At 51.1% G+C, this 26,284-nt stretch overlaps 2 protein-coding genes across 2 annotated transcripts; one reads left to right on the forward strand and one right to left on the reverse strand.

Moving 5' to 3' along the window:
* Positions 1-206: 206 nt before the first annotated feature.
* Positions 207-2,586, reverse strand: LOC104401146 (gonadotropin-releasing hormone II receptor-like). Its single transcript, XM_010012094.1, has 4 exons — positions 2,557-2,586; positions 1,561-2,070; positions 904-1,105; positions 207-616 (listed from the first exon to the last, which is right to left on the reverse strand). The coding sequence occupies exons 1-4, from the start codon at positions 2,584-2,586 to the stop codon at positions 207-209; spliced, it is 1,152 nt and encodes a 383-aa protein (XP_010010396.1).
* Positions 2,587-15,263: 12,677 nt separating this feature from the next.
* Positions 15,264-24,238, forward strand: CILP (cartilage intermediate layer protein, nucleotide pyrophosphohydrolase). The gene is made up of 8 exons (XM_010012095.1): positions 15,264-15,321; positions 16,533-16,616; positions 17,559-17,612; positions 18,974-19,159; positions 20,163-20,477; positions 20,569-20,677; positions 21,123-21,280; positions 21,897-24,238. Exons 1-8 carry the CDS (start codon positions 15,264-15,266, stop codon positions 24,236-24,238), a joined length of 3,306 nt encoding a protein of 1,101 aa, XP_010010397.1.
* The last annotated feature ends 2,046 nt before the right edge of the window (positions 24,239-26,284 follow it).

Raw genomic sequence — 26,284 nt, forward strand, 5'->3', positions numbered from 1 at the left:
GCTGCCAGAATGTGGAAGAATGATCATAAATACCCCCAAATGTTTTTCACCCTGAGTACAGGCAGGAGACACATTCTCAGCTTCTGGCCACAGACCTTCAACCACCAAATTTGGGTGGCAAACCTCCATATGAGTGTCCAGAATGATCCTATGGGACAAAGTAGTCCCCAGAACTGTGCATCCCATCTCCTTGTGGGTATGTCTCTTCAGCAGACTGTGTTGACAGTTGTCCCATTGGAGCACCCTGATGCCACCCCACCATTTACAGCACCATCCTTGGTGTTCTTCTCTGAGACTGAGACGGGTTTGTGTCTCTCATGCCTGGTAATGGCTGTTTCAATGCCCTTGAGACACAACTGCACATCCTCCCGAAAGGATGGGGTGTACAGTCCATAGATGATAGGGTCAGTGCAGGTGTGCAGCAAGCCAAAGAGAAAGAAGCTGTGGTTGACATATTCCGGCATCTTCTGGATCATGGCTGGCTGGAACCAATACCACAAGCCCAGAAGGTAATATGGGGTCCAGCAGATGATGAAGGTGGCAACAATCACTATGGTCATCTTCAGAGTCTTCATACGTGCCTTGGAGATGTGGTCACTTTGATTTCTCATCAAACCTACCAGGGACAGCCAAAAGGATAGCTGAGATGGGAGAACACCAGGAGAACACCAGGAGAACATAACCATCCATGACTGTGGTTCTGCCAGAGAAGGGAGACTATCTCCTGCTCTGGTCTGTGGCCCACAGGAGGCAGAAGACAGCAAGGAGAGGGGGTCAAAAAGCTTGTGTAAAATCCCTTAGTTGGGGTTCAAAGGGTGGTGGGACAGACCCAACTATGCTCCAGGCTGGAGCAGGTTCAGTCGTGGAGTCATGGTGGACACTAAGGGGCTGGGACCTGCTTACCTTTATTGATCTTTAGCTGCTTGCTGATCTCCCAGATGATCCGGGTGTAGCAAACGATCATGACGCTCAGGGGGGTGATGTAGAGGGTGGTGAAGGTGAACATGTTGTACACGGTTTCCTCCCAGTGCGTTCGGAAGCTCCCATGAGTAACACACTGGGTGAAGTTCCCTCCTGGGGCTGTGTCCAGGTGGAAGAGGAAAAGCTGAAATGGAGAAACAAGTAATAACTCAGAGAGCTTTTGGAACAGGGCACCACATGCTGGATGTGCAGGGACAGCACCACCCTGCTGCTGTCAGGCTGGGAGAGGTACTCCGGGCACCTAACTCATGGCTATGGCCAGGATGGATGCAAGCTCTGAAGTCCCATCTTCTGGCCATATCAAATGTTATTTTGGTCAGGAGCTGCTCAGGTTTGTCTTGGTCTGCTCCAACATGTAACACCCTGATGGTGTTGCAATGAATGGGTGCTATAAGGAAGGTGCAAAGCAGCACTGAGCACCCAATGCAGCAAACACACCGCTTCGCTCTGCAAAGCGAATACGGTGGTGTTGGAACCAATGGATTGGGATAGACTTGTTGGGGATGCCAGGATGCGGAAGCCCCCCTTCAAACCCACCCCAGCTTAGGCTAACCACATGGGGAGAGCACTGGGCCCTACCTGGGGTGAAGCCAGGAGCACGCTGCCAACCCAGGCAGCACGGAGCAGCAGCCCGTTGCGGCGGCGAGCGCGGGAGAAGGGATGGAGGATGGCCGCGTGCCGGTCCAGGCTGATGACCACCAGCACCAGGGCGGCCGCGTACATGGCAAAGAGCTTGAGGAAGTTGAGGAGCTTGCAGGAGATGTCACCTCCGTACCACTGCACCGTCACGTTCCACGCTGCATCCAGGGGCATCACCGCCACCGTCACCAGCAGGTCGGCCAGCGCCAGGCTGAGGATCAGCGGCCGCACGTGGGATTTCCTCCTCTTCCTCAGCAGGCTGCCCAGCACCGCCGCGTTGCTGCCCGCCGCCAGCAGGAAGAAGATGACCGTGATGATCACCCGCACCCTCGCTGCTTGCGTGAACCGGGGCTCGACCCAGCGCTCAGGGCAGATGGAGGCTGAGACGTTGGCATCCTCCTCTATAGTGGGGAAAGGGGGAGATGCGGGGAGCTGCTCGTCACTCATCCCCTGCCGAAAGACAAGCGGCAATGTGAACCCCCTCTTAGGGGCTGTGTGGTGTGCTGCAGCTTCAGTATAAGGGGAGATGGTGGGATCTGCACTGGAGGCACCAGCAGCAACCTCCCAGTCCCAGCCCATCCCCTCTGTGTTGCCTGTTTTGCCAAGCCACCACATCTCCCAGCGTGGTGACGCTGCCTGGCTGCCCTCTTTGGCTAACCCCTGCTGTAGCTATAGAGGTTGCTCACACCGATGTGTATTTTTAGCTCTTTGTGAGGTGGGTGAACAGCTGGGAAGTGGGACCGGTGGTCAGAATTAAGGGATGAGCTGCTGCGCACCAGCACCTAGCCAGGAATAGGTCACGTTGGAGCTGGCTGAGCCTGTGCTGGAGCAGCCGGTTCAAGGACTCATCCTTTCAAAGGGGCTTTGCCAGCAGGGCTCAGCTCTTTAGAAATCCCATGGCACTTTCCATTAGCGTGTTAAATCTTAATGGTCCACCTTCATCTCCAGCACCGGCTCTAGGGCCATGGGTGGGAGCACCTGGGGGTGACCAGGAAGGGAGAAGGGGCATCCCACACTGTCTGGGGTCTGACTGTGGCTCTCAGGAGAGGGTCATGGTGGCATTTAGAAGCCTGGACCTTACCACTGACTGCACAGCACCAGCTCAACACCTCTTGCGGTCCCTTTGCTTTTAGGGGGTGAAGCAGAAAGAGGAGGTGAAGGTAGAAACACATCCATACAGGGGGCGGCTGGGGGTGATGAGTAACATGGTGGTTCCCCATCGTTTGACTTAGTTGCCCTTTTTGCCCCAGCACAACCAGCTTGGGGACAACTCACATTTCAAGGGCAAATACTTCAAACTCTCAGGGACATGAGCTGTTAACAGTCCCAGCCGCAGGCAGGGTAAGTCTCTTGGTGTTTTAAGCACTTTCTGCATTCCCTACCTTAGAACAAATAACATGAGCAGCAGAGATCAAATCTGCCTCCCCAGCTCTGCAGGACGGAGATGCCAACACCTTGCAGCAAGCCACCCTCCTCCAGCCCCACAAACAGCACCCCAAGCCCCCTTGCTGCCCTCACCCCCCTCCCTCCTCACAGACCAACCCAACAGGCAAACAGCAAAAAGAAGCAGCAGTTTAAAAGTACCTAGCTGCTTGCTGGCTCTCTGGAAGAAACAAGGGGAAACCCAAGTCCAGGTCTGCATTAGTCCCAGCTGATGGGAACGTACCTGGCATACGCATGCCCTGACGCTGAAAGAAGATGCTCCTTTTCTTTCCCCAGGGTCTCCCACCACTGCGGTGCCGAGTCAGGATGCTCCAGCGTGTCTTTGCATCACATCCCTGCAACAAACCCCTTAAAGGAGCAAAATCTCCCCGTGCGAGCCAGGAGTGATGCTGTTTTTAGCACAGGCAAACGCAGGCATCTGGAGATAGCAATGCTGATGCAAACATCCCCTGTGCTGGCAAACCAGGAGGTGGGCACCCATGGGCAGCCCGGGTCAGGCAGCTGATGGTGTTTCACCCCTGCCCTTGCAGACTTAAGGAGCTGCTTGGTTTCAGGCTTAATGAGCAGGCAGCAGTGATGATGACAAAGCTGCTGTATTGCAAGGAATGGCCAAAATTCAGGATGCTGTAGCCAAATGCGGCCCCATGAGGGATAAGTGCCAACACTCCCTGCATCAGTTTTCTATAAATACAGGGAAATGAGTTAATTATCCCTGGAGTTAGTGATGAATATCCCGTTGCTCAGACAACCAGGAGACTCATAGCACAAACAGGCACACACGTGCCACAGCGATGCTCCTGGACCACACAGGTCCATGGGAGCATCACGGATGAACACAGGAATGTGCTTGAACTGGAAATGCTCTAAGGAGGGAATTAAGAAGAAACTTAGGTCATTTTTCCATTTTAATGAATATACATATTTTTATTGTGCTCTATCAGTTCCCACCTTGTTCATTCTTGTTTTCTTTTTCTCTTTCTTTTTCTCTTTCTTTCTTTCTCTTTCCTTCTCTCTCTTTCTTTCTTTTCTTTCTCTCTCTTTCTTTCTTTCTTTCCTTCTTTCCTTCCTTCTTTCAGCATAATGCAGTGAGAGCTCAATGTGAAACCCCAGGAGGGACAAAGAGCTCACAGAAGCTTAATAAATATGATGTGCAATGCAAGGGCAGGGAGGGAAACTGAGGACATCTTGCTCCTCTGGCCAGCAAGAGTGAAAGAGCAGTGGGGATGACAGAGGACCAGCCCCAAGCCCCTCTGGGACCAGCAACAGCAAACACGCTCCCAGGGGCATCACAGGAACTTTAATTACCTGCAAATAGACCTTCACATCTCCTGGTCTATTGCATTAAGAAGTACACAGTGTGCACTGTGGGGACTGCAGGTCCCAGGCTGGAGCTGGTGGCTCTGTGCTGTTCACTGAGAAGAGGAGGTTCCCTCTCTGGGATAGGAGGTTTTCCGATGTTAAACCTATTCCCACTTATCCCTGGGAGGAGACACCTGAGGTCTGATGGGGGGTTGCACCATTTCTGTGCTTGCTGTGCTAGTAGGGATGCTCCTGGGCACAAGTAGAACAGGAGGACCTTTTCCCTTTTGTGGGTTTAAGGGTCAAATTGTGTGGCAGAGACTGATTCCTGAGACCCAGGAGATGCTGCAGGCTCTGGACCACCTCAGCCACGGAGACACCACCATCCATTAGAGCTCCCTAAAGCCCCATTGCTTCTGCACTGAACCAAAAGGGATCAAGCTGGAAACCCTGTGCTCAGAGCCCCAGAGGGCAGTTTGAGTATTCAAAGAGCAGGAGGGCAGGCACCCAACACGCACCAGCCACCCCTGCCACGTACAACGGGACCGGCCCCATCACCTCCTTACCTGGCAGGAGCATCACCCCCCAGCACCACAGGAAAGCCTGGTCTGTGGGGGGACAAAAGGCACAAAACCCATGAAGAAGTCATGTGGAAGCCTGTTTGTTCCAGCAGCCACCTCCTCCTGGCGTTAGGCCCCTGTTTAAAGCTGAGATTACATCGGCCCCACATGCTCATCCTTATTTTCCCTTTCATTTAGCTCTTTGCACCTGCACGAAAGCAATTGAATAGTGAGTCAGGAATGTATTCCCTGTTTGTCCTCCTTCCTGGCTGGCTGCCTTTTTGTCTAGAAATGTCCTCTCCATCCCCGACTGTATGATGTAAGAGAGGGACAGGATTTTTCTGGGGGACCGTAAGCCTCACTCATGCCACAACAAAGCCTTTGGTCCCTGTTCAGAGAGGATGTTTTTAACATGCCATCACGCAGAAATGTCCTGGGCATGCGTTAGCAATAAGTCTTATTTAAGGGTGGGGTTCCTCATTAAAATGACTATTTTCCTCCGGTGTTTGCACAGTAACCCCCATGTGTTTTCCCTTGTTTCTTGTTTCCCCTCATCTCCTCAAAGGTCAGCTTGGATGTTGTCTGCTCAGCAGCCTTCAGCTGAATCTCTGAACACAGGTTTAACGATCAGAGGGTTTTGGTCCCCAGGATTAGGAAACAGGGCTGGCAGACAGGGCTTGTTTCCATACACCCCAGCTTGGCTCTTCCTGAAATCCCTTCTTTTTGGGATGGTGCCCCAGTACATCCCTGGAGCTGCAGCCCAGCTCTGGGTCATGGGGAGCCAGAGCACCTCCAGGCATCCCCAAACAGGACTTTTCCCCCCAAATCCATACAGATCATCCTGGGATGCTGGAGAAAACAGAAACTAGAAAGTTACACCAGTAGCAATGTTTGCATGAGCAGACCTTAAAGAAAAAGGCAAGTGCTGTGTTTTTCCATCGGATATCCTGTATAAACTGGGATCTCATGCAGAGAAAGTGGCACGGGATGTAATTTCCATTAGCCGAGTGCAAACACGTGGCAGGGAACCTGCTGCTGTTTATGCTCATAAATCACCACCAGGGTCTTGGCTTCACAAAAGAGAGAAAAACTATTTCACTTCTGAGAGGAACTCCTGCTGCTGAGTGTTATGGGGGGGGGGCGGGTAATGACTGCTCTTGGTCCAGCAGAACCATCCTATAGCAGCAGCCATCACCTGCACCCTCACCCCCAGCACCCTCGGGTGTTTGTGCTGGGCTGGCTATCCAACAATCCCCCTTTGCCCAGAGAAAACTCATGATTTCAGAGTTCTTAATGCTGATTTTTGTTTTCTTTTTCCCTTCCAGTTCTTCTCCTCCAAACCTTGAATTGTCTCAGGAGCAGCTCGTCCAAGGAAATTTTTGTCTCATACTGGACTCGAAACAGAAAGTCTAGTCAGGGACATCTGACATGCAATGTTTTTGTGAGTAAATACCAGCGTCCATGAAGTCATTTCCCGGGGTTAGAAATGAGCTCACCTCTGGAACGGCTTCTCTTCTTACCCAAAGTTCACAAGTCAAGCGGTTGGGAAGCTCCCAGTTTTCGTTCTCTTGAGAAAACAGCACTGGGGCTGCCTGTGGCGTGATACTGCCTCCGGTTGTACACTATGGACAGGTCCGTGGTGCGACAACACCCTGAATTCCCTGAAATCCTTCAGCAAAAGGCAGAGGACCAAAGCTCAGCGGTCACTGGGGATAAACCAGTGTCTCATTCTGCCTGCTCACCCAGCCCTGGCTGCTCTGCCGAGCCTGCCAAGAGGGACAATAATTGCTGTCCCTCGTGGGAATAATCTGGGTCATCCCGTCCATCTCCTTACAGCCCATGTTTAAAGCAGAAGGAGGGCTCTCTCCTGCCCACTGGGCTCAGTATCTTGGTAAACTATGTCTATGGACTGTTTCTTGGTGAAATAACACACTTTTTTTGATTCAGTTTCAAGTGTCGAAGCCTTGCTGCAGACCTGGTTGATAAGAGCCCTTCTCCAGGGGTACCATGCCACTGGATAGTAGTGCTGAGAAAAACATGCTCTCAATCCTCAAACCCACTGCAATTCCCATCTTTTTATGCCCTAGGTGGTGCTCCTGGTGTTCCTGGATATCCAAGTCATGTACCCGGCCAGGATGGTGTAAAGGACAAGGACCCCTCTGGCAGGGGAGCCCGTATGCCCAGAGCACCATTCCCAGAGGTTCCTCAAATTTACACCTTCCCATGTGGAGCCGCAGCTCTCAGGGTCTTTCTTCCATCTCTCACCAGGATATGCTGACCAGAGCGAAATCCTCTTTCCCCATCTCTAAACTAGACAAGAGAGAAGAGTGAATCTATCACCCTAGACCAAACCCTGAGGTCAAGCTCCAGAAAACCTGTTGGGCTTTGGTGCTGAGCCCCATCCACTCATTGCTAAGCAATAAACCCAATTAACCTGAATGCACATGTACATCACTATTCCACTCACAGTTCGTCTTTCCCACAGCAGCTTTCCCTTGCCCAAGCTGGAAACCCCACTGGGGGGATCTATTTGGGAAATCTCACCCAGCACCCCGGTCCTGTGATGCTCCGGTCCCCAACAAACCAGGAAGATCACCCATAGCGCTGATGGAGGGGCCATGGGTCCCCTTCGGCTCTGGTACACACTGACCCAGACAGGGCTTTCACTGCCCTAACTGGGTATTTTTCTTGAGCTGGAAGGAATTATGAAATCCTGATGTTTTCACTGTGACTAACCCACGGAAGTGAACAATTTTGCCCTTGTTTTTGGATGGGTTTTAGTTGCTCTCCTTGTCTTTGCCTTTCGTGCCCTCTTTTATCCTTCACTCCTTTTTACTCCCCGTGGGACCTGCCCATCATGTTGCTCCAAACGTCAAGTATCCTCCTCTCCCCATGCTCCCAGATTGGATTATGTGTCCCAAGGCCATATTTCAGTGCTCCCTTTGGATGGTCCTTCCGAAACACAGGCCAGATTCAAGGGCTGGTTTCCTCCATTTCACTCGGAGAGAGGTGAGATGCGGAGAAAGCTGAAAGCCTCATGGGACCCTCTGCAGCACTACCCAGGAGTGAGAAGCAGGGAAAACCTCCCCTGGCACCTCTTTCCCCTGTGCTTCATATCTCCAAGCAGTTTTCAAGGCTTAAAAACACCCTTTATGCAGGGACATCACTGCTTTTAGGAAGGATCACTGGCTCAGTGGGGAAAGAAGCCATTGATGCCGAATTAAACAAGCCAGAGGAGCATAATTTCTGCTCCAACACCCTGTTTTGACGCTTCTGCAAGAAACCTGCTCTGAGCCAGCCTCTGGGACTGCACGACCCTGGTGTTCCTTGGGATGAGCATCAGTGCTGACATCTCCCCTGGCGGATTTGGCTTCTCAGGGAAGTGTTTCTGGGAAGCAAAGTTCAACCCAGTGCCGGGAGCATCGCACTGAGTTTTTCTTGGGAAGGGCTTATCTCCCGTGCTGCCTTCCCAGCCTGCTCCTGGCAGATTCCATCTCCCCCATTCCAAGGTGCTCATACCGGGATGCTGCCAACCCTTCCCTTCCAGTGCTTGCCCCTCACCAAACACCTCTGCCCGCTGCTGGCAAACTCACATTTACCCTCCAGGGAAAGCTGATATGGCCACAACCGCTCCAAGGGGAATCCCGGCAATGCTGGAATTAGCTCGGCACAGACTGGATCTTCCGAGCATGCCCTCATGAGCTCATGAGATATTTTACAGCTCCAGTTGCCCCCATGACCACAGGCGCTCCGGGAAGGGGAGGCGTTTCCGTGCCCTCTTCTGCCAGTGTGGATGCTGCAAACTCTTTAGGAGCCAAAACTCAGACATGGATCAACCCCACCTGCCTCAGTGCAATAATTAACCTGAAATAAATCAATGTATCGTTCATGGATGGTGCCCACCACCCGCCCGGCTCCATCCCTTGCATGTTTTCTGCCCATCCCAAGTAAAGGCTCAACCACACATTAAAAAGCATCTCTTAACATGATGCTCTGTTTTCACTTCCACCACCCTCGCCTCTGGTCCAGCTTACACAGCCTACACCTCTTCCATGTGCTGCTGGTGCAGCCCCTGCAGAGCGGGACAGAGACAAACCATGGTGTGCTGGAAGATCCCTGCAATAATCATGGGTCAGGCAGGATTTTGCTGGTTTTTAGGGAACGCCAGCTGGTGCTTTGCTGGTGCAAATCAGCTGCAAATCTATCTGCCTTGACCTGGTTTGTAGCAAGAAAATCGAGGTGGGAAAGGCACAGATGAGCCCAGAGACTGCCATCCCATGGGTGGGAGGCTGCTCTCCCTGCCAAGCATGGGTGCACAGCTTGGAGAACCTCCAAACCCAAAGCTAATTCCTGTAAATAAGAGTAATAAATTAAGGATTTCTTCAGGAGCAATTAATTGCCCAAAGCAACATGTGCTTTGACACAGAATGGTCTTTGTCCACCAAACCCTGTCCAGAACTAAAGCAAACAGCCATTGGGATGTGGGTTGGAGCTCTGCTCCTGCTCTTCCTCCATAGTTTAAATGTCCCCATTGAGGCACAGCCCTGCCTTGGACATGGCCACATTCCAATTGTGCCCATTCCCATCCTGCAACTGTGTTTCCATCACCAATCCAAGGTTGTGCAATAACCCAGACCCTGCTGCTAGCCCACATCTGCCGGCAGGAGGTACCCAGCCAATATTAGTGTTGTACCACCACACGGCACCATGATGCTGCCCTCTGAGTGTCCCCAAGGAGATAATGCTCCAGGCACCGTGCAGGGAGAAGCTGGGGTGTGCATTACTCATGGAGGGCTTGAAAATAACAGCCTTCTTCATCTCACAGAGAGTTTCTAAATGGGCCAGAATATTTATCTTAATTTCTCCAGCAATGTAATTTAAAAGGGATTTGCTATTGAGGCACTTCTGGTACTCTCATAGCATCTCCCATCTCTGCTCTTCCAAGCTGTGATGGGGAAGGAGACACGTCAGAAATGGACACAGCATCCAGGAGGGCAACCCCAGCAGGACCCTTCAGCAGTCCAGGATATCCCAGTGACCAGCAAACCCCACTACAGGCAACATGGGTCTGGATGCGGAGCTGTACATATGCAGCAGGGATGCAGGTAACAATGCCTGGGCACTCAGATGACAGCCATGCCTTGCAAAAGCACTAGAAAAAGCCCTTTGCCTTGACAGATGGGGTCACAGAACAGGCGACACCCCACATTTACATGCTGGGGGTGTCAGTTATGCGCTGGTGCTGGCAGACATTTAGGGGCTCACCCCATGGCCAGACCCCACAAGCAGCACGGCAGCAGCCGCTTGCTCTCCCCCGGCTTCCGGAAAAAGCCTCTCCGACCTCTACAGCTAAAATGGGTCTTTCCCTGGCTCCTGCTTTCCACAGTGTCCCCCCTCCGTGGTGCTGCCTGCATCTGTTTCACAAATCATGTATGTGGAGCCGAGCACTGCTGAGCCACGGTCAAGGCTTTAGCCTCGAAAAGCAAATCCTTCCTGGGGGGAAAGGTCTGCTCACTGCTTTCCTCCCAGCCACAGCCTGTAAATCCTCATCCACACAATAAAACCAAACTCCAGTAGTTCATTTTTTGGGCTCTTTTCCAAAGCTTTTAGGCAGTTGGAGTGTAATTTTGTGCTGATGAAGCAGTGAGAGAGGGCTTAAGTGAAACAATATTGTGGTGATGTGAGGTTTGCTGGTGGTTCAGAGCTCAGAGTGAACCCCGGGGACCCGCCATGTCTCCCAATTCTCTTACAAACCATGGAAATCGCCAGTCCAGCTCCTGGGATAGCAAAGCAGGACTGAAAAAACAACATTAGCCACCCCTGGAGCATGGCTGGAGCAGCGCTGGGAGCCAAGTGCTTAATGAAATCCCAGCTCCCAGCTCGCCCTCCGAAACCGCGCAAACTTCCCCAAAGTGTTTGGGATGGAACAAAGTCATCAATCACTTATTTTAACTTCCATCTCCGTAAACAGAAGCGAGCCCAGAAACAGGCAGCAGGGGAAAATAACCGTCAGCTCCCTGCGGAGGAGCGGAGAGGGTGCGGGGAGGGAGGATGGGGCAGGCGGCGGGGAACTGAGCATGGCCTTGGCCCCAGAGGGCATTTCATGGACCCCAGAGGGTATCTCATGGACCTCACGGGGCATTTCATAGTCCCCACAGCCTGTAAACCTCATGCAAAGCCCTGAGAGCAGCCCCACCACCCCCAGACACCCTCCCAGCATGGTGCTGTCAGATTTGGCAACCGTCACTCTGCCAGTGCCTTATCAGAAAGGGTGGGAGGCACAAATAGCTGGGATGAGCATCACTAGCCAGTTTTCCTCTGGATTTATCAAAGGGAAACAAGAGGGACAACCACAAAGGAGCACGGAGAGGGAGATGCTGTTCCACCATCTGCTGTCATACTCCTTTTACCCTGCCCCAGCCTCAGCACTGGTGGGGGGAAGCATTAAGCATGGCAGTGTTCACATAAATGCATTATGGATTTGTAATCACACATCAGTGATGAAACCATGGAAAAACCCACAAGAGCTGGGTAGGGTCCCCAGGGTTAATCTGGGAGAGGAATGAATTCAAGGGGCACCAACGCTTTGGCTGGGGAACACCAGTCTCAGGCAGCTGAACCCTGATGAGATGGCCAGAAAGACAAGAGCAATTTGGTCTGGGACGCATCTTTCCCCACTGGCCATGGGCACGGGGCAGCACCCTGCTTGTCTCCCTGCCCCAGAGGTGTGGGTGTTATCCACCTCGAGTGGATGGGAAGCAGCCGCGCACGTCCCAGAGCTGCGGTGCAGCCGGTGGTGCTCCAGGCTGGAAACATCTGGGGCTCTGCTTGTGCTGCTCCATCCAGCGTCAGCCACATGCCGGAGCTGCAGCAAGGGATGGCCAAGCCAAGAGAGGTTGCGCAACCAGACTCTTCTAGAGACTTGGGTTTTGCATGAACTCACGTGTCCCAGACCTGTTCCTGAAGCCACACACGTGTCTCTGGAGCTTTTGTTGTAGCAGCCATGCTGGAGAGGAGACATCCATGCTAAGGGGGAGGCACCTGTGCTAAGAAGGCTGCAAAATCCCACGCAGAAACGCCTGCAGCTGTGCAGGGCTGGAAATACCACCTGATTTCCATAACATAAAGTATATCAGCTTTCCTTTGGCACAGCAGCACCTTCCCTTACCCTGCAGCGTGACCCATGGAAACCGATGCCAGCACCAGCAGGACCAGAGCTGAGGCACTGGTGCTGTGTTAGGGGTGGGCCGGCCATGGCAGGAGGTAGGTGCCATCCAGAGCGGATGAAGTCCTTGCTCCCTGTCTCGGCACCTTTCCCACATCTCATCCTCATCACAGGGGGAAGTACAGTGAGCTCCGTGTTGATCCCACAGGTCCAGGAAGAACTCTGGCTCACCGGGCGCTCCTTGCCCACCGGATAAACAACCTGCCATCTTTTGGCACATCTCTGGTGTGTTTTCCTTTTCCCTTGTAAACACAAACAGGAGCTGGTACAGGCACCACCAATCATTTTTTACGTGACACCTTGATCTGTGTTCCTCTCTCACCGCTCCCTCTGGCAGCGGGGCCGGCAAGGATTACTAAGAGGCAGCCCAAGACTCCGCTGGCACATCCCGTACACCACCGGCTGCCCCAGTGCCCATCCCCAGCCTTTGGGAACAGCTCCTACCGTGTAAAGCACACGCTGTCACACCAGACTCCTGCACAAACAGACAGCATGGCCCCACAGTGCCCAGGGCTGTGTGCGCGGTGGCACATGGCTGCACACTTTGTGCAACACCCAGGAGCCCTGAGCTCCACAAATTGTACAGGAAAAACGTGGCTGCAGAGGGAGAAAGGACCTGGGGGTGTTGAAGCCAGCCTGGGGCAGGTGGGGAGCTTTCGTTAGGGGTTGTTGCCAGATCTCTCCGTGGCTCAAGTGGGACACAGTCATGTTTATGTGCAAGGATGGTCCTGCCTCTGCAGCTCTGTGCTACCCCAGGTGTCCAGAACAATTCATTTGGCTTTGTCCCATATCCTTGCATGCCCCAGCATCCTCATTTGATCCCTGCCAGAGCCAGCACAAGGGCAGAGGCGAGCAGGCAGCATAGGCAGCACCAGGAATGGTATCCCACTGAGCCCTGCCCCACGCCTGTGAAATGTGGCAACTCCAGGGTTTGGGGGGGTTTGTCCCAAACATTTGTCCCAGACCAGGCAAGAGCCGAAAGAGCATCCCCAAACCTCTTTGCACTACATGCCTGCACACTGTATTTCCATCTTCAACACCCAGCAGTATCTATTTTTGATCCAGACCCAGGGCAAACCCCTAACAGTGGTGCTGCTGTGCCAGGACGTGGTACCCACACCGCAGCACCCTGCCACACTGTGGCATCACCGCCAGCCCCCAGAGCTGCATTTTCACCCAGGGTTTGTGTTTACCATCACCTCGTTAAGGGATTATTCAGCCTGTGGTTTCCCCTCTTGGCCGATCTGTTTGTGCTCGGCGGCCGGTGGCTCGCTGCCATCCCCTAAGCTACACGCCGGGCTATATAAGCGCCTCGCTGCCTTGGCTGCGGGAGGCTCGCGCGCAGCCTGGCTCGGCGGCGGTGCACGGCAGGGCTTGGTAAGCTGCAACTCTCTCTTCTTCTTCCCAACCAGCTGCAAATCCCTTATCCCGCAGCGGTCAGACCCTCGCCTCGCTCCCGGGACTGCAGCTCAGCTGGTGGCTCCATGGGGAGAGGATGAGACACTCTTTAACTGGGGTTTTATGGGTTTTGTACTAAGAGCAAGTAAACCCCAACTCTGCTCAGTTTTTCCCCTTCGTGGCAGCTCGTGGTTATGTAATATTGCTGTGTTATTAAGGCTGTGTAATTAAGAGCAGCTGTGATTGAGGGTGAGGTGGGTATTAATTGATGGGCAGATGAAAGCGCAGAGGCTGCCGCCTGGGAAACCTTGATGGGGACGTGGTTCTGCTTGTCCTGCTTTTTCCTTCCTCATACCTGCTAACGGGTTTGGGGCAGGGTTATGGGGATGCTGGAGTGTGATGCTGGGGGGACGACAGTGCTTTGCTCACACGGGGCTGTTTGATCTCCTGTGGCTCTGTCCCACACTGGCTCCCGTGCCAAAGAGGGGACATGATGCTGAATCCTCCCTGCCACCAGGATCTGGCTGCTGGAAACCCCCCTTTCCCAGCATCACATGTCCCCAGGACAGAGGGATGTATCCTGTCCCAAACCCAGCACTGAACAAGCCACAGCCAGCTCCCAAAATAGCTGCCGAGTGGGAAACAGGCTTTCAGCCTGGATTAATTTTTCCTGGTTATTGTCTGGCTGCGAGTTCACGACCCCGCCGTAAGCCCACAAAACACTGCTCATGTGTTGCTTGTTATTTTTGCTTGACTGGGATTTGCTGAGCCATAATCAAAGTATTTCCTAGTCCCACATTCCCTGGTGTCGCTGGGGAAGGTTAAAACTGCTTACTAATAACAGGGTGTTCTTGCTGCTGGCTGCTCTTTGTCAGCCTTGTTTTATGGGTAAACTGAGGCACCAAAAGGCTGAGGCAACATTTCCCCCTCCCCGAGTTCATTAATTTTGGGTGCATAAAACAAAGCACCTGGATAACACCAGCACCATGAGTACCTTCAGAAATTAAATACTCACATGCTTGGTGCCATAGGGCTAAGGGACTCGCTTAAAGCAAAATCTGAAGTGGCTGAGCTGGGGAAGAGCAACACAAAGCCTCAGTCCCTCATCTCTGTGTGCAGAAAAAGGGAAATATTTAGCTTCTTGCTAACATTTGCAGGAAAGACTTGGCTTGTGTAAGGGTTTTTCCACTTTCGGAGGTGTTCATAAGCCTTCCCCCTCCCCATGTTCCTGGGACATACTGGGAGATGATGCTATCCTCACGCTAAGCCGAATGTGCAGGCAGGCGGATGGAAGCATGATGTCCCTGCTCATGTGGAGGGCAGAGTGGGGGCCCGTGGAGCCACATGGGCTGCAAGAGCATCCCTGCAGAAGTATTTAAGCTGTTAAAAGGCACTTTAAGGAGATGTCATTACAAAGCAGCGCTCTGCAGAATAGATTTGGGCTCAGATGTGACAGTGAGAAGCAGAGGGGATGCCAGCGCAGATGTGGAGCCCCTGCTGCTCCCCGCTCCAGGGACACGCAGGGGGGCGCTGTGGATGGGTTGTACAGGGTATGCTGTGGATGGGTTGTACAGGGTATGAGCAGCCCCAGTTCAGCCTGGGAGAAGCTCCCTGAAAGCAGCAGGACCCTGGGTGAGCCTCAACATGGCCGGGCTTGTCTCTGCAGGTCTGGGACGACCGAAGATACTCCAAGAAGTCCCCGGTCACCACTGGAGACAATGGTCACTGTGAAGGAGTGGATCTTCCTCCTCCTCCTGGGAGCCACATCCGTTCTAGGTGAAGGTTACTTGTTTCTATTCCCGTCACCGCGCTGTCCCTGCCCGCGGGCACACCAGTGTGAAGGCACGTCTGTCGGCGGCTGCTGAGCCAGCAGACATGGGCCCCACATCAATGCCAGCTGCTGCTCTGGGTCAGTGCAGTGTTTGCCTGGCCAAAGGACTTCCAGATGAGGGCTGGCACCCACCCAGGCTGCAGAGCACAGGCAAAGCCCATCTGCCAGGCAGGCAGCCCCTGGTTAACCATGGATGAGCCCCCTGCCCACCAGCTGTGCTGGGACCATCCCTGGCTGGGTCTGCACCCTGGCTCCCCTCTGCTCTGAGCAGACCCACCCTGGCCAATGGTGGGTCTATCACTCAAGCACGAAACAGACCCAGCTTCCAAGCTAAGCCCTTGGGAAGCATCGCCGTGGCTCTTCTCCAGGAGAAGATGCTCAGGAGCAGCAGAATCTGTCTGCTGGCTCTGCAGGGCCACACATACCAAAGTGCTGAGTGATAAGTAACCTGCCCCTCTGTGCTGGTGGGTCTCATGAGGAAACATGTTTGTAGGCTCTTTGGGTTTGTTTTCCAAGGCTATAGAGGAATTTTGCCCTGAAGTGCTCTGGCCAGGCACCTGGGTTTAAAATGGGGAGTGTGAATTTGTCACTGGGGAGGTGCCCAGAAGCCCTTCCTGAGTCCCCAGGAGCTCAGAGCCAGTGCTGGCCAGCTTCAGGCTTAGCTCCCTACTTTAAGTGGGACTGATGCCAGCAACCACCCCTGGAACCAACCACAGCCACCAGCTCCCCTTGGGCTAACAGGCAGCCAGCAAGTGCAGAAACCAGCCTATATCCCATAGCAACAACCAACTTCGTCCACTTTGAGTTCATTTCTCCCCACCCAGTGAGAAGCAGGATATATTTTATATCTCCAGCTACAAAAAGATGATTTGATCTGAGCTGCTCCACCATAGAAAGCACAGAAAAGCTTTCCTTGGGTGCTAAGGGAAATGGCTAATTTGCATCGTACCTGAGCTGCAGCGATGCTGTGGGACATCTCCATCACGCTCTTCACTTGGCATCTCCTGCCCTGCATCCCACAGGAGCTCTAACGTGCAGCTCTCGCCAGCCACAACCCAAAGGGAAATCCAAAAACCTGATCCTAAGCATTCCCAATCCCTTGAACCTAATTAATGCATTATTAATCCAATTTAATCTCTCATTTATTAACCCTTAGGTCAAAGGCTTCTGAAACCAGCCCTCACCAGGATCCAGATAGGACAGAAAACCTTCAGCCCGCTGGTAATGCTCAGCTTGGAGAGTAAGTTGTTCCCAGCTCGGGCGGCTTTTCCTCACCAAGACAAGGGGTGTTTGCACGTGTAATAAGGTTTACTTCAGCCTCAATTTACAACCAAACAAACGGTATTATTTGAGTAGATGAAGATATTTAAGCAATGGAATAAATGTTAATCATCCGCCACCTCCTGTAGGGTTCTAGCTATCGCTGACACACGCTGTTGGCTCCAATCCTGGAAAAGTGAAGGTCAAGTGAATGACCACAGCCCCAGCTCCCGCAGGAAGCATGCGCGGGCTGGGAGGGCGAGGAGAGCCCAGGGATGGGCAAGAACATGCTCCGACTTGCCCTTCCCCTGCCCAGCCTCTCCCCACACAGTTGGTGACACCATATAGAATGAAAGCCTGTGGGGTATTAATTACCTGTAGAGCCCAGTCTGCTCATTAATCCCCAGGACACATCGCAACCCCTCAAGCTCAGGGCTCAGGATTTAGATTCCACCAGGCACTTGAAGGGCTGGATGTGCTGACGCCATAGCTGAGGGATTAGGGGACTTTCCCAGCTTTCCACGCCGTTCCCAGCAGCTCTCTTACCTGCTGGGGAGAATCAAATCACAAAAACATGGACATTCAGAGAGAGGTTTTCTCCACTTGGTCTCTTGAAGGAAACTACCAGGAAAATTGTTTTCCCCTCAAAGTGGACGGCACAAGGCAGTGATGCTGAGGCTTGCAGAGCAGGGGCTGACTCCTGCTTCTCTAGGGAGAAATAAAGCAAAATGCTGAGGCTTTGACCAATGCAATTGGAAACTAAAGCTCCTGCCCTTGGCAGCAGTGATCTGTAAGCTCAGTTTTTGCCTGCAGGAGAGGGTGTCCTGGTTGGATTGAGCAGCAGGGCTCGGTGCAGGGACTGCTGCTTAGCTAGGGAATGGACAAACCCTGCCTGAAGCACCCCACCATCCTCTGCCCGCAGGTACAAGGAGCAGCTCTCGCCGGGGAGACCCAATCTTCACCTACACCAGACGCAGTACGTGCTGCTGCCGGTGCCGCGGGTCCCTCCCCCTGTCCCACCAGTGCTCAGCCCCTCGGCTTCTCCCTTATCCTCTGCTTTCTGCTTTTTCTGCTGTCAAAGTCCTACCCAAAGCCATATGATGCTATTTTCCTCCCAAAAGATTCCCCTCCTCCTTGCTCATCACCAGCCCTGCAGTTAAAAGCAGCTGATCCCAAACAAGCTCAGGGTCTTACTAAGACCCCACTTTAATCTGTTGCATGTTAAATTTTTGCTTGGGGCAAATACAGACAGACATTTATCCATGTGCCACCACATTCCCAAGCCCACCTCCTCCTGCATCCCCCAAACTGCTAAGTAAGGTCTACGGATGCACCACTCAGGATGATGCCAACAGATTAAAATCTCACCCATCTAAGCAAGAGCTCACTCCAAACCAGACATGACGCTCCCTGGCTGCTCTCATTTAAATAGCCTTTCCCAGCCATCTGCTTGTGTAAGCCAGGGGTTCATTTTTGGCCTTTCTGTGAAAGAACCCAACCTGGTTTATTACAAATGGGGTGGAACAGTAGGTGTGGGCAATGTCACAGCATGTATCTTCAAGAAACCTCATTTTAGAAACTTTAGTCACGAGCACGTCCTTGTAAACATTATTAGAACACTGTCATTTAAAAGTGAACCCAAACCACAGACTTGGAGTGGATTTCATCCATTCAGAGCCACTTAAATTAATACCATCTATAGCCTGGTTAAAGAAATTCCTTTAAAAACCTAATCCCATATTAAACTCTCAGTATGTTTTATAAACTCTTTGTGTTTTACCAATCAGCTGGCCGCTACATGCTCAGCAGCATCTCGGGCTTCTGTTTTGCACACAGTAAAAGTGCTCACAGTAGGACACACACTTCCCCTGTAGGGAACATATGTTGAAGTACAGTTAAAGACATTCTACATGTTCATACGAACAATTTTACCCTTTTTTGCTTTGGTTTGGTTTGTTTTTATTTAACCACATTTGAAACACAGGCGAGCATGGCCCCTCAGACAGCATTTAAATGACAATGTGTGTTTGATTTCCTTTAAGCCAAAGTTATTCAACACTAAGCATGAGCTGCATGCACTTTGCTCCCCTCCAGTTTATCTTAATCATCCTGAATTCAGTAGCCTGCAGGGAATTAAGTCAGAAGCTTTCAGACGCCTCCTCATGCTTTATTTCCCAGCTTCCTGAACATGCTTTGAGTTTGTTTAATCCATGTGGTGCGTAATATCTAAATGCATAGTCTGAGCTATATAGAAGCTGCTAAGAAAACAACTGGCTATTTTCAAGCAGCTGCATGTCTAATGTGCATCTCAGTAACACGCCACTGATGTTATTTAAGGTCCACTGGTGCAAGATTCAAAAAGGTTTTTGTCTCCATGGTCGAAATGGAGCGAGTGCTCAGCAAAGTGTGGCCAAACCGGTGTGCAGAAGCGTACCAGATCCTGCCTAGCTGAGCGCCGCTGGGGCGTGCACTGTAACGAAGCAACTGAGGAAGGGCGGCTCTGCATTGGACATGTTTGCTCAGGTGCTCCTATAACCTCACTTACGGGCAAGGGGATGATGTCCTGATCCCACCACCACGCAGGCATTATATTCCCTTTGCTGTCATTTTACCATCTTTCTCTCCCTTGCCAGAATTTTGTGATGCTGGTGCCTTCCCAAGCAGGGCTGGAGCAGAGCACAGGGGATTTATAGCCAAATGACAAGATAAGGGGGGGATCCAGATATGGGGAATCATCAGAGACCCATAAAGATCCCAGGGATATAGGAAAAAATCTCATTAATCTTGTTATAACAGCAGCTCTCAAAGTGGAGTCAGTGATAGCAGGCAGCTGCCTCCAGGTAATCTCCAGGAAGGGGAAGAGTTGGGAATATTGAATTGCCACAGCCCCTGCTGAAGGGGCTTGTAATTAATTATATTATTCTTATAATCCCCCTTTAAACCAATAATTCTTAAAATAGCCTATGGGAAAAGATAGATTTTTATCTGGGATTAATCACTACAGGTAACAAAAACGTTTCAGAATCACTGTTTGGGAGACCATCTGTTATATCCGTCAGGTAAACCTCATTTGGCAATTAACCTGTTAGTCCTGCCCAGGCCAGGATACCACTGAATAACGGGAGACAGCCTTTAATTCATGACTTTTGGGCATGAGTTGGTAACAGAAACCTACAAAGTTTAAGGCATTTGGATTTGTAATTTCTCCAGGGTTGGGCTAAGAGCTCACATGCTGATCTGGATTCAAATTTTCCTGAAATCCAGCCCTTCAGGGAAGGTAAATACAGTTCCTAGCTGTAATTATATCCACGTGTCTGCTTTCTACTAATTGTCAGGTTCAGAATCACATTGTCCCAGTGTTTCTAAGGCGCAGCTGTTGATAATCAGTAAAAACATGTTTTGGATCCAATTTATTCCTTGTGCAGTATGTGCCTTATTGCATCTAAATTAAAAGCAGACATGAGACCATGCCATGAGTGCTATGAGCACTTGGGGCCACTTTCTGACCTGCCTGCCTCTCCTCCAGCCTGCAACATCACCTGCCCCATGGGCCGTGTCAACGCTGACTGCGATGCCTGCATGTGCGAGGATGCAACCCTGCATGGGAAGGTCTCTCTCGAGGATGGGTCACCCGCTGCCGATGCCCGGGTCTACCTGCAAGCCAGGAAACTGAAGCTGTTGACAACAGCCGATGAGAGGGGAATGTTTAGGATCCCGGGGATCTGTCCCGATGGCAAAAACACCCTTAAAATAAAGAAAGCCAAATACGCAACATCGACTGTCACCGTGCCTGAAAGCAACAGAAGAAACCTGGCAATCCAAGTGCAGCTGCGGCGATCAGGTAGCCCCAGTGAGGTTTTACACAGCAATTAGAAATAAACTCTGATTTTAGGAGGGGAAGAGTAACGAGATGGCCTTCTCCTCCTCCACAGGCAAACCCTATGTTTTCAGAAGTCCTGAGGACAAAGCCAGGAGAGTGGGACAGAGTGTGTCACTCTGCTGTGATGCCCACGGGAGCCCAGCCCCTGACCGCTACCTCTGGTAAGGAACTCCAGTTTGATCAGGCAAAAGTCTTGGCTGTCTCATGGATTCAATTTGTATTTCCTTATCATCTCCATAAAGGTGGGAGTTTAGCTATGGAACAGCTAAATACACTGAGAACAAATTGCTGCAAATGATGGTGTCCTTGAGATGTGCAGGCGTTTCTCAGAGGTGCCGTGTCATCTGCTGAGGCACTTACTGCTAAAACACACAAATATGTGTTTGAAAACCATCAGCAGGCAGGATGGGCAGTTTTCCTGCCTGCCAACTGCCTGGCAGACACATCTCAGTACTGCCAGGGGAAGGGGAGTAACTTTGAGGTGATGCCACCTAGCCAGACTACAAATGGGGAAACTGAGGCAAGAGGTCTGGCAAAATCCACACAGCAGGATGCAGGATTAAGGCCATGGCTCTGCCCCTTTAACTGCCTGCCTGTTCCTGGCAGGTACCACAATGGCTCACTGCTAGATCCCTCTTTATACAAGTATAAAAACAACCTGATTCTGAAGAACCTGAACAGAGACCATTCAGGAGAGTATTTCTGCAAGGCCACCAGTGCTGGAGGGTCGGCGAAGTCCCAGCCTGCCAAGCTTGCTGTCATAGGTAAGATAAAATGTGCATTATGCTCTCCAAGCAGCTGGGGAGGCAGAAACCAGGAATTGTGGTATGTGTGGGAAGGAAAAGTCCCAGGAAAAATATCTGGGGCCTAATTCATGCATCCGTTAGCAGATAAGCTTGCGTGAGCTGGTTGAGAACCAGATGCTCTCTACAAACTGGAGCTCTGGATTGCAGGTGACCTGCCAAGCTCAATCTGCTGGTTTCAGCAGATTTCTCACTGTATTTGCTGCCTGACATGTGAATATTTGTTTGCTTAGCGTTTTTTTCTTAAACCTTGGGACACAATTAGTCTCTCCCCAGCCAAAAAGCCAGGCAGCTGCAGAACAGCTAGCGGAGGGTGGGTTGGATGCAGTGATGGGTAAGCAGGAGGTGGGATGCAAACAGCACTGCTCTTTATCAGGTAGCTAAAGTGAAAGCTGAGCACCTGCTTCACCAAAACCAAGGCCAGATGAATCCAGCTAACCAAAATGCTGCAAAACATCTGGTTTATGGCAGCAAAACCTCAATGTTATTGGAAACATTTAACTCTGAGGGTTTCAGACCACAGAGCAATGACTGTACAATTATTTCAAACTGCTCATTAAGAAATCCTATTCAACAGGGAGACAAGAGGCACCCTGCGACTCCCAGCCCCAAAGCCACCTCATCCGACTTCCTCACGACTGCTTCCAAAAAGCAACGAACACCTTCTACTATGATGTTGGCAAATGCCCAGCGAAGACTTGTGCTGGGAAGCTGGATAAGGGACTCCGGTGTAAGGACAACATTGCCTATTGCTGTGGAGTGTCCAAGATGGAAACCAGGGACATCTCCTGTGATGGGTACACACTCCCCACTAAGGTTGTTGTAGAATGTGGCTGCAAAAAATGCACTGAGACCAAAATAACAGTTCGAGGCAGAGCCACAGCAGCAGACAACGGAGAGCCACTGAGGTTTGGCCACATCTACATGGGCAACAAGAGAGTGAGTATGACTGGCTACAAGGGAACCTTCTCCGTCCATGTCCCAGCAGACACGGAGAGACTGGTTCTAACTTTTGTTGATCGGCTGCAGAAGTTTGTGAACACAACAAAAGTCCTGCCCTTCAAGGAAAACGGAGGTGCTGTGTTTCACGAGATCAAGATGCTAAGAAAGAAACCCCCTGTTACACTGGAATCCACTGAAACCAACGTGATCTCTTTGGGAGAAATGGAAGAAGATGATCCAATTGCTGAATTAGAAATTCCTCCCAATGCATTTTATAGGAAAAATGGAGAAGCCTACAGAGGCAAAGTGAAAGCCAGCGTGACATTTCTGGACCCAAGAAACATCTCAGCAGCTCCTGTGACACAAAGCGACCTGAACTTTGTAGATGAGGAAGGAGACGTATTTCCACTCCGCACCTACGGCATGTTTTCTGTGGACTTCACTGATGAAAAGGGCACCGAGTCTCTTAACGCAGAAGAGGTGAAGGTTCATTTGGATGCTGCTCAGGTGAAGATGCCAGAGCACCTGCAAGAGATGAAGCTTTGGTCCCTGAACCCAGAGACAGGATTATGGGAAGAAGAAGGGGACTTCAACCTGGAGAAAAACAGACGGCACAAAAGGGAGGAGAGAACTTTTTTGATTGGGAACATGGAGATCAAAGAAAGGCGGCTTTTTAACCTGGACGTCCCAGAGAGCAGACGGTGCTACGTCAAAGTCCGAGCCTACAGAAGCGAGAGATTCCTGCAAAGCGAGCAGATCCAAGGGGTTGTGATTTCTATTATAAACACAGAGCCACAACCAGGATTCTCCTCCAACCCCAGAGCATGGGGCCGTTTTGACAGCGTGGTCACTGGTCCCAATGGTGCTTGCGTGCCCGCCTTCTGTGATGACCAAAACCCTGAGGCTTATGGAGCTTATATCTTGGCAAGCATGGGGGGTGAAGAGCTTGAAGCTGTCCCCTCTGCTCCCAAACTCAACCCTAACGCTATTGGGGTCCCACAGCCATATCTCAACAAGCTCAACTACAGGAGAACAGACCATGAGGACTCCAACACTAAGAAAACAGCTTTCAGCATTAACATGGCCAAGCCAAGCCCTAATTCCCCAGAAGAGAACAATGGCCCTATTTATTCCTATGAAAGCCTACAAGAATGTGAGGAAGCTCCACGCAACGCTGCTCATTTCAGGTTTTACAGGATAGAGGGAGACCGGTATGACTACAACACTGTTCCCTTCAGTGAAGACGACCTCATGAGCTGGACTGATGACTACCTGGCATGGTGGCCCAAGCCTATGGAGTTTAGGGCCTGCTACATTAAAGTAAAAATAAATGGACCCCAGGAGGTGAACATAAGATCTCGGAACACGGGTGGGACGCACCCGCGTACCATTGGCAAGCTCTACGGCATCAGGGACGTCCGCAGCATTCGGAGCTCGGAGCGGCCGGATGTGTCGGCAGCGTGCCTGGAGTTCAAGTGCAGCGGCATGCTCTTTGACCAGGACCGTGTGGACCGCACGCTGGTCAAAGTGGTGCCACAAGGCAGCTGCCGCCGAGAGAGCGTCAACAGCATGCTCCACGAGTACCTGGTGAACCACCTCCCCATGGCTACCAACAACGACACCAGCGAGTACACAATGCTGGCTCCTCTCGACCCGCTAGGACACAACTACGGCATCTACACTGTCACCGACCAAGACCCAAGGATCGCCAAGGAAATCGCCTTGGGTAGGTGTTTCGATGGCACATCTGACGGCACTTCCAGAACCATGAAGAGTGATGTTGGTGTTGGGTTGACTTTTACCTGTTCGGAGAGGAGTGCAGCAGAGCAAAGCATCTTCCAGTCTCAGAGGAACTCGGGCCAGCAGTCCATACTGGTTCTGCCAGGGGAGAGCCCTGCATACCGAAGGCAGCCGGCAAGCCGCCGAATCCCACAAAGCAGGATCCCGATGAGAGGTCAACGTCCTTCCGGGTACTAGAGCTGTATAGGAGCCGTGGTAAAGTTGTTCACACTCAGTTAAATATAATTCAAAAGTAAAATCTACCTGCTAACAACAGAACCCAAAGCTGGAGGTGTCATTATTTCTGAGATATAATAAAGGTGCACTTTTTTCTCCACCAGAAAGACATAAGGCAAAAATTGGGGGCCAGTAGCTGTAGTGCGTTTGTGTCTTATTAAATGCATCCATAAAAACCTTCTTTCTGCCTGACATTAAACAGCTTCATATGATAGCCTAAAGGGAAGACTAAACACATGATTCAATTAAGTCATGTACATAAAACACCCTTCTGTTCTGCATCTGCAGACTTTGCCAGCCCAAGTACCTGTACAGTAGTTGGTAATATGAAAAGGAATAAACTGGTTTCCTCATACTGAATTCAACTGCAAGGTTTTGTACTTGAAATGTAAGTATTTTATTTATTTCTAGCTTATTTTAGAATGACTGTATTCCAGCTAAACTGCTGGCAGCTGCATTTCTAAGAACTCACATGCTCGACAGCACGGAGAAGCCATGAGGATTTGTAGGCTCAACATGGATAAAACTAGTTTTCTCTTGCTTCTTGCATTATTTGACAAGAAAATCCATGCTTTAATGGTAGGATAGGTTAATAAAAAGAGTCATTTTGTAACTTCGACAACGCTGTGTTGCTTTTGTGTTTGAAATGTCTGACCACGACCAAAGAACAACCTGCAGAATTTCACCTTTCTGTTCACAAACAGGTCACAGCTTTATCAACGTGAGGCTGACCCTGGGTATGGATGAGGGGTTTGGTGGGTAGCTGGAGCTCCCCCAGGTTCAGGGCTTCGCCATGACGTGCTGCAGTCAAGGAATCTGTGCCCAGCTTGAGATGCGGAGCCAGAAACAGTGCTGAGAAGCAGAGCAGCAGGCCTGGGCAAGGGATGACCTACAGAGGGAGCAGCACAGCACCCAGAGTGGGACAAGATGGGGGCAAAAGCAGGTTGGGACACTGTGCTTTGAGGATGATAGGAAACCAGGCAATGCAGAGCTGCCAGGCATGAAGCTGCTCTTGCCTGAAGGTACAGATGGCCACAGAAGGGGTCAGACAGACAGTGATCCGTGACCAATTAAGTTGCCCTATCAACACCCTACTACTTCTAGAGCAGAATCAAGGACCTCAGCAGCACAGAACACATTCTATGTTTACGCCCAAACATTGGCAATACACCTTTGGGGTGCAGGCAAGCCTCCAACACCAACATTTCCACAGAAAGAGATCACTGAAAGGTAGGCAGTGCTACTACATGAAAACTGGAATTCAAACACATGCTCAAGAGTGAATTTCCCTCTCCTACCCAACGCCCTCCTATAGGTTTGAAGCCAGTTCTAGGTCTATGCTGTCTTACCTACAAGCCCACCAAGGGTGTGAGGAATCTTTCAATAGCATTTAGCAAGCTTCAGAACAAGCTCTCAGGTCTGACACGGGGCATCTCAGGCATTAAGGGCAGAGCTGTGCAGGACTGAGTAGCTATGCAGCCAGAATTATGCTTAAAAAGGTTAAAAAGCCCACCTTAATAATCCACGTTTTTATGCAAATTGACAGTTATCAAAAAGAAGCAGAAAAGGAAGAGCTGTGGAATACTCTGGCACATGCTCTTCATACCAATGAATTTAGACTCTGTGTTTTCTTTTGTGTCTAGTCTGCTGCAAGGACTTGGCGTGAGCTGGGGCCAAGGCAGCCAGTGGGGAGCATCAGCTTGGACCTTCCCACAGAGCTCTTGGCTTGCACTGCAGACTCACAGAGAAATGTCTCTTCCCTCTGCTCCCCTCCTCCTCTGCAGAGAGCTAGCCAAATCCCAAACTTAGTTTCATCACTTTGAGAGTGAAGTAACACAAATGACTTCTACAGACCAACCCAGGAGATACATGGATGAAAGCAGGCTCAGGATCTGATCCCTTTGGTGCTCGCCAGAGACAAACAGAGCAGATGATAGGGCTCTTTGTTTTGGGGAGAAATGTCTGTTTAACAGCAGTGAAATGGTCACAGCTCTACAGCCTGAAACA

Source organism: Nestor notabilis, unplaced genomic scaffold (genome assembly GCF_000696875.1).
Source record: "Nestor notabilis isolate BGI_N333 unplaced genomic scaffold, ASM69687v1 scaffold12743, whole genome shotgun sequence".
Classification (NCBI taxonomy): domain Eukaryota; kingdom Metazoa; phylum Chordata; class Aves; order Psittaciformes; family Psittacidae; genus Nestor; species Nestor notabilis.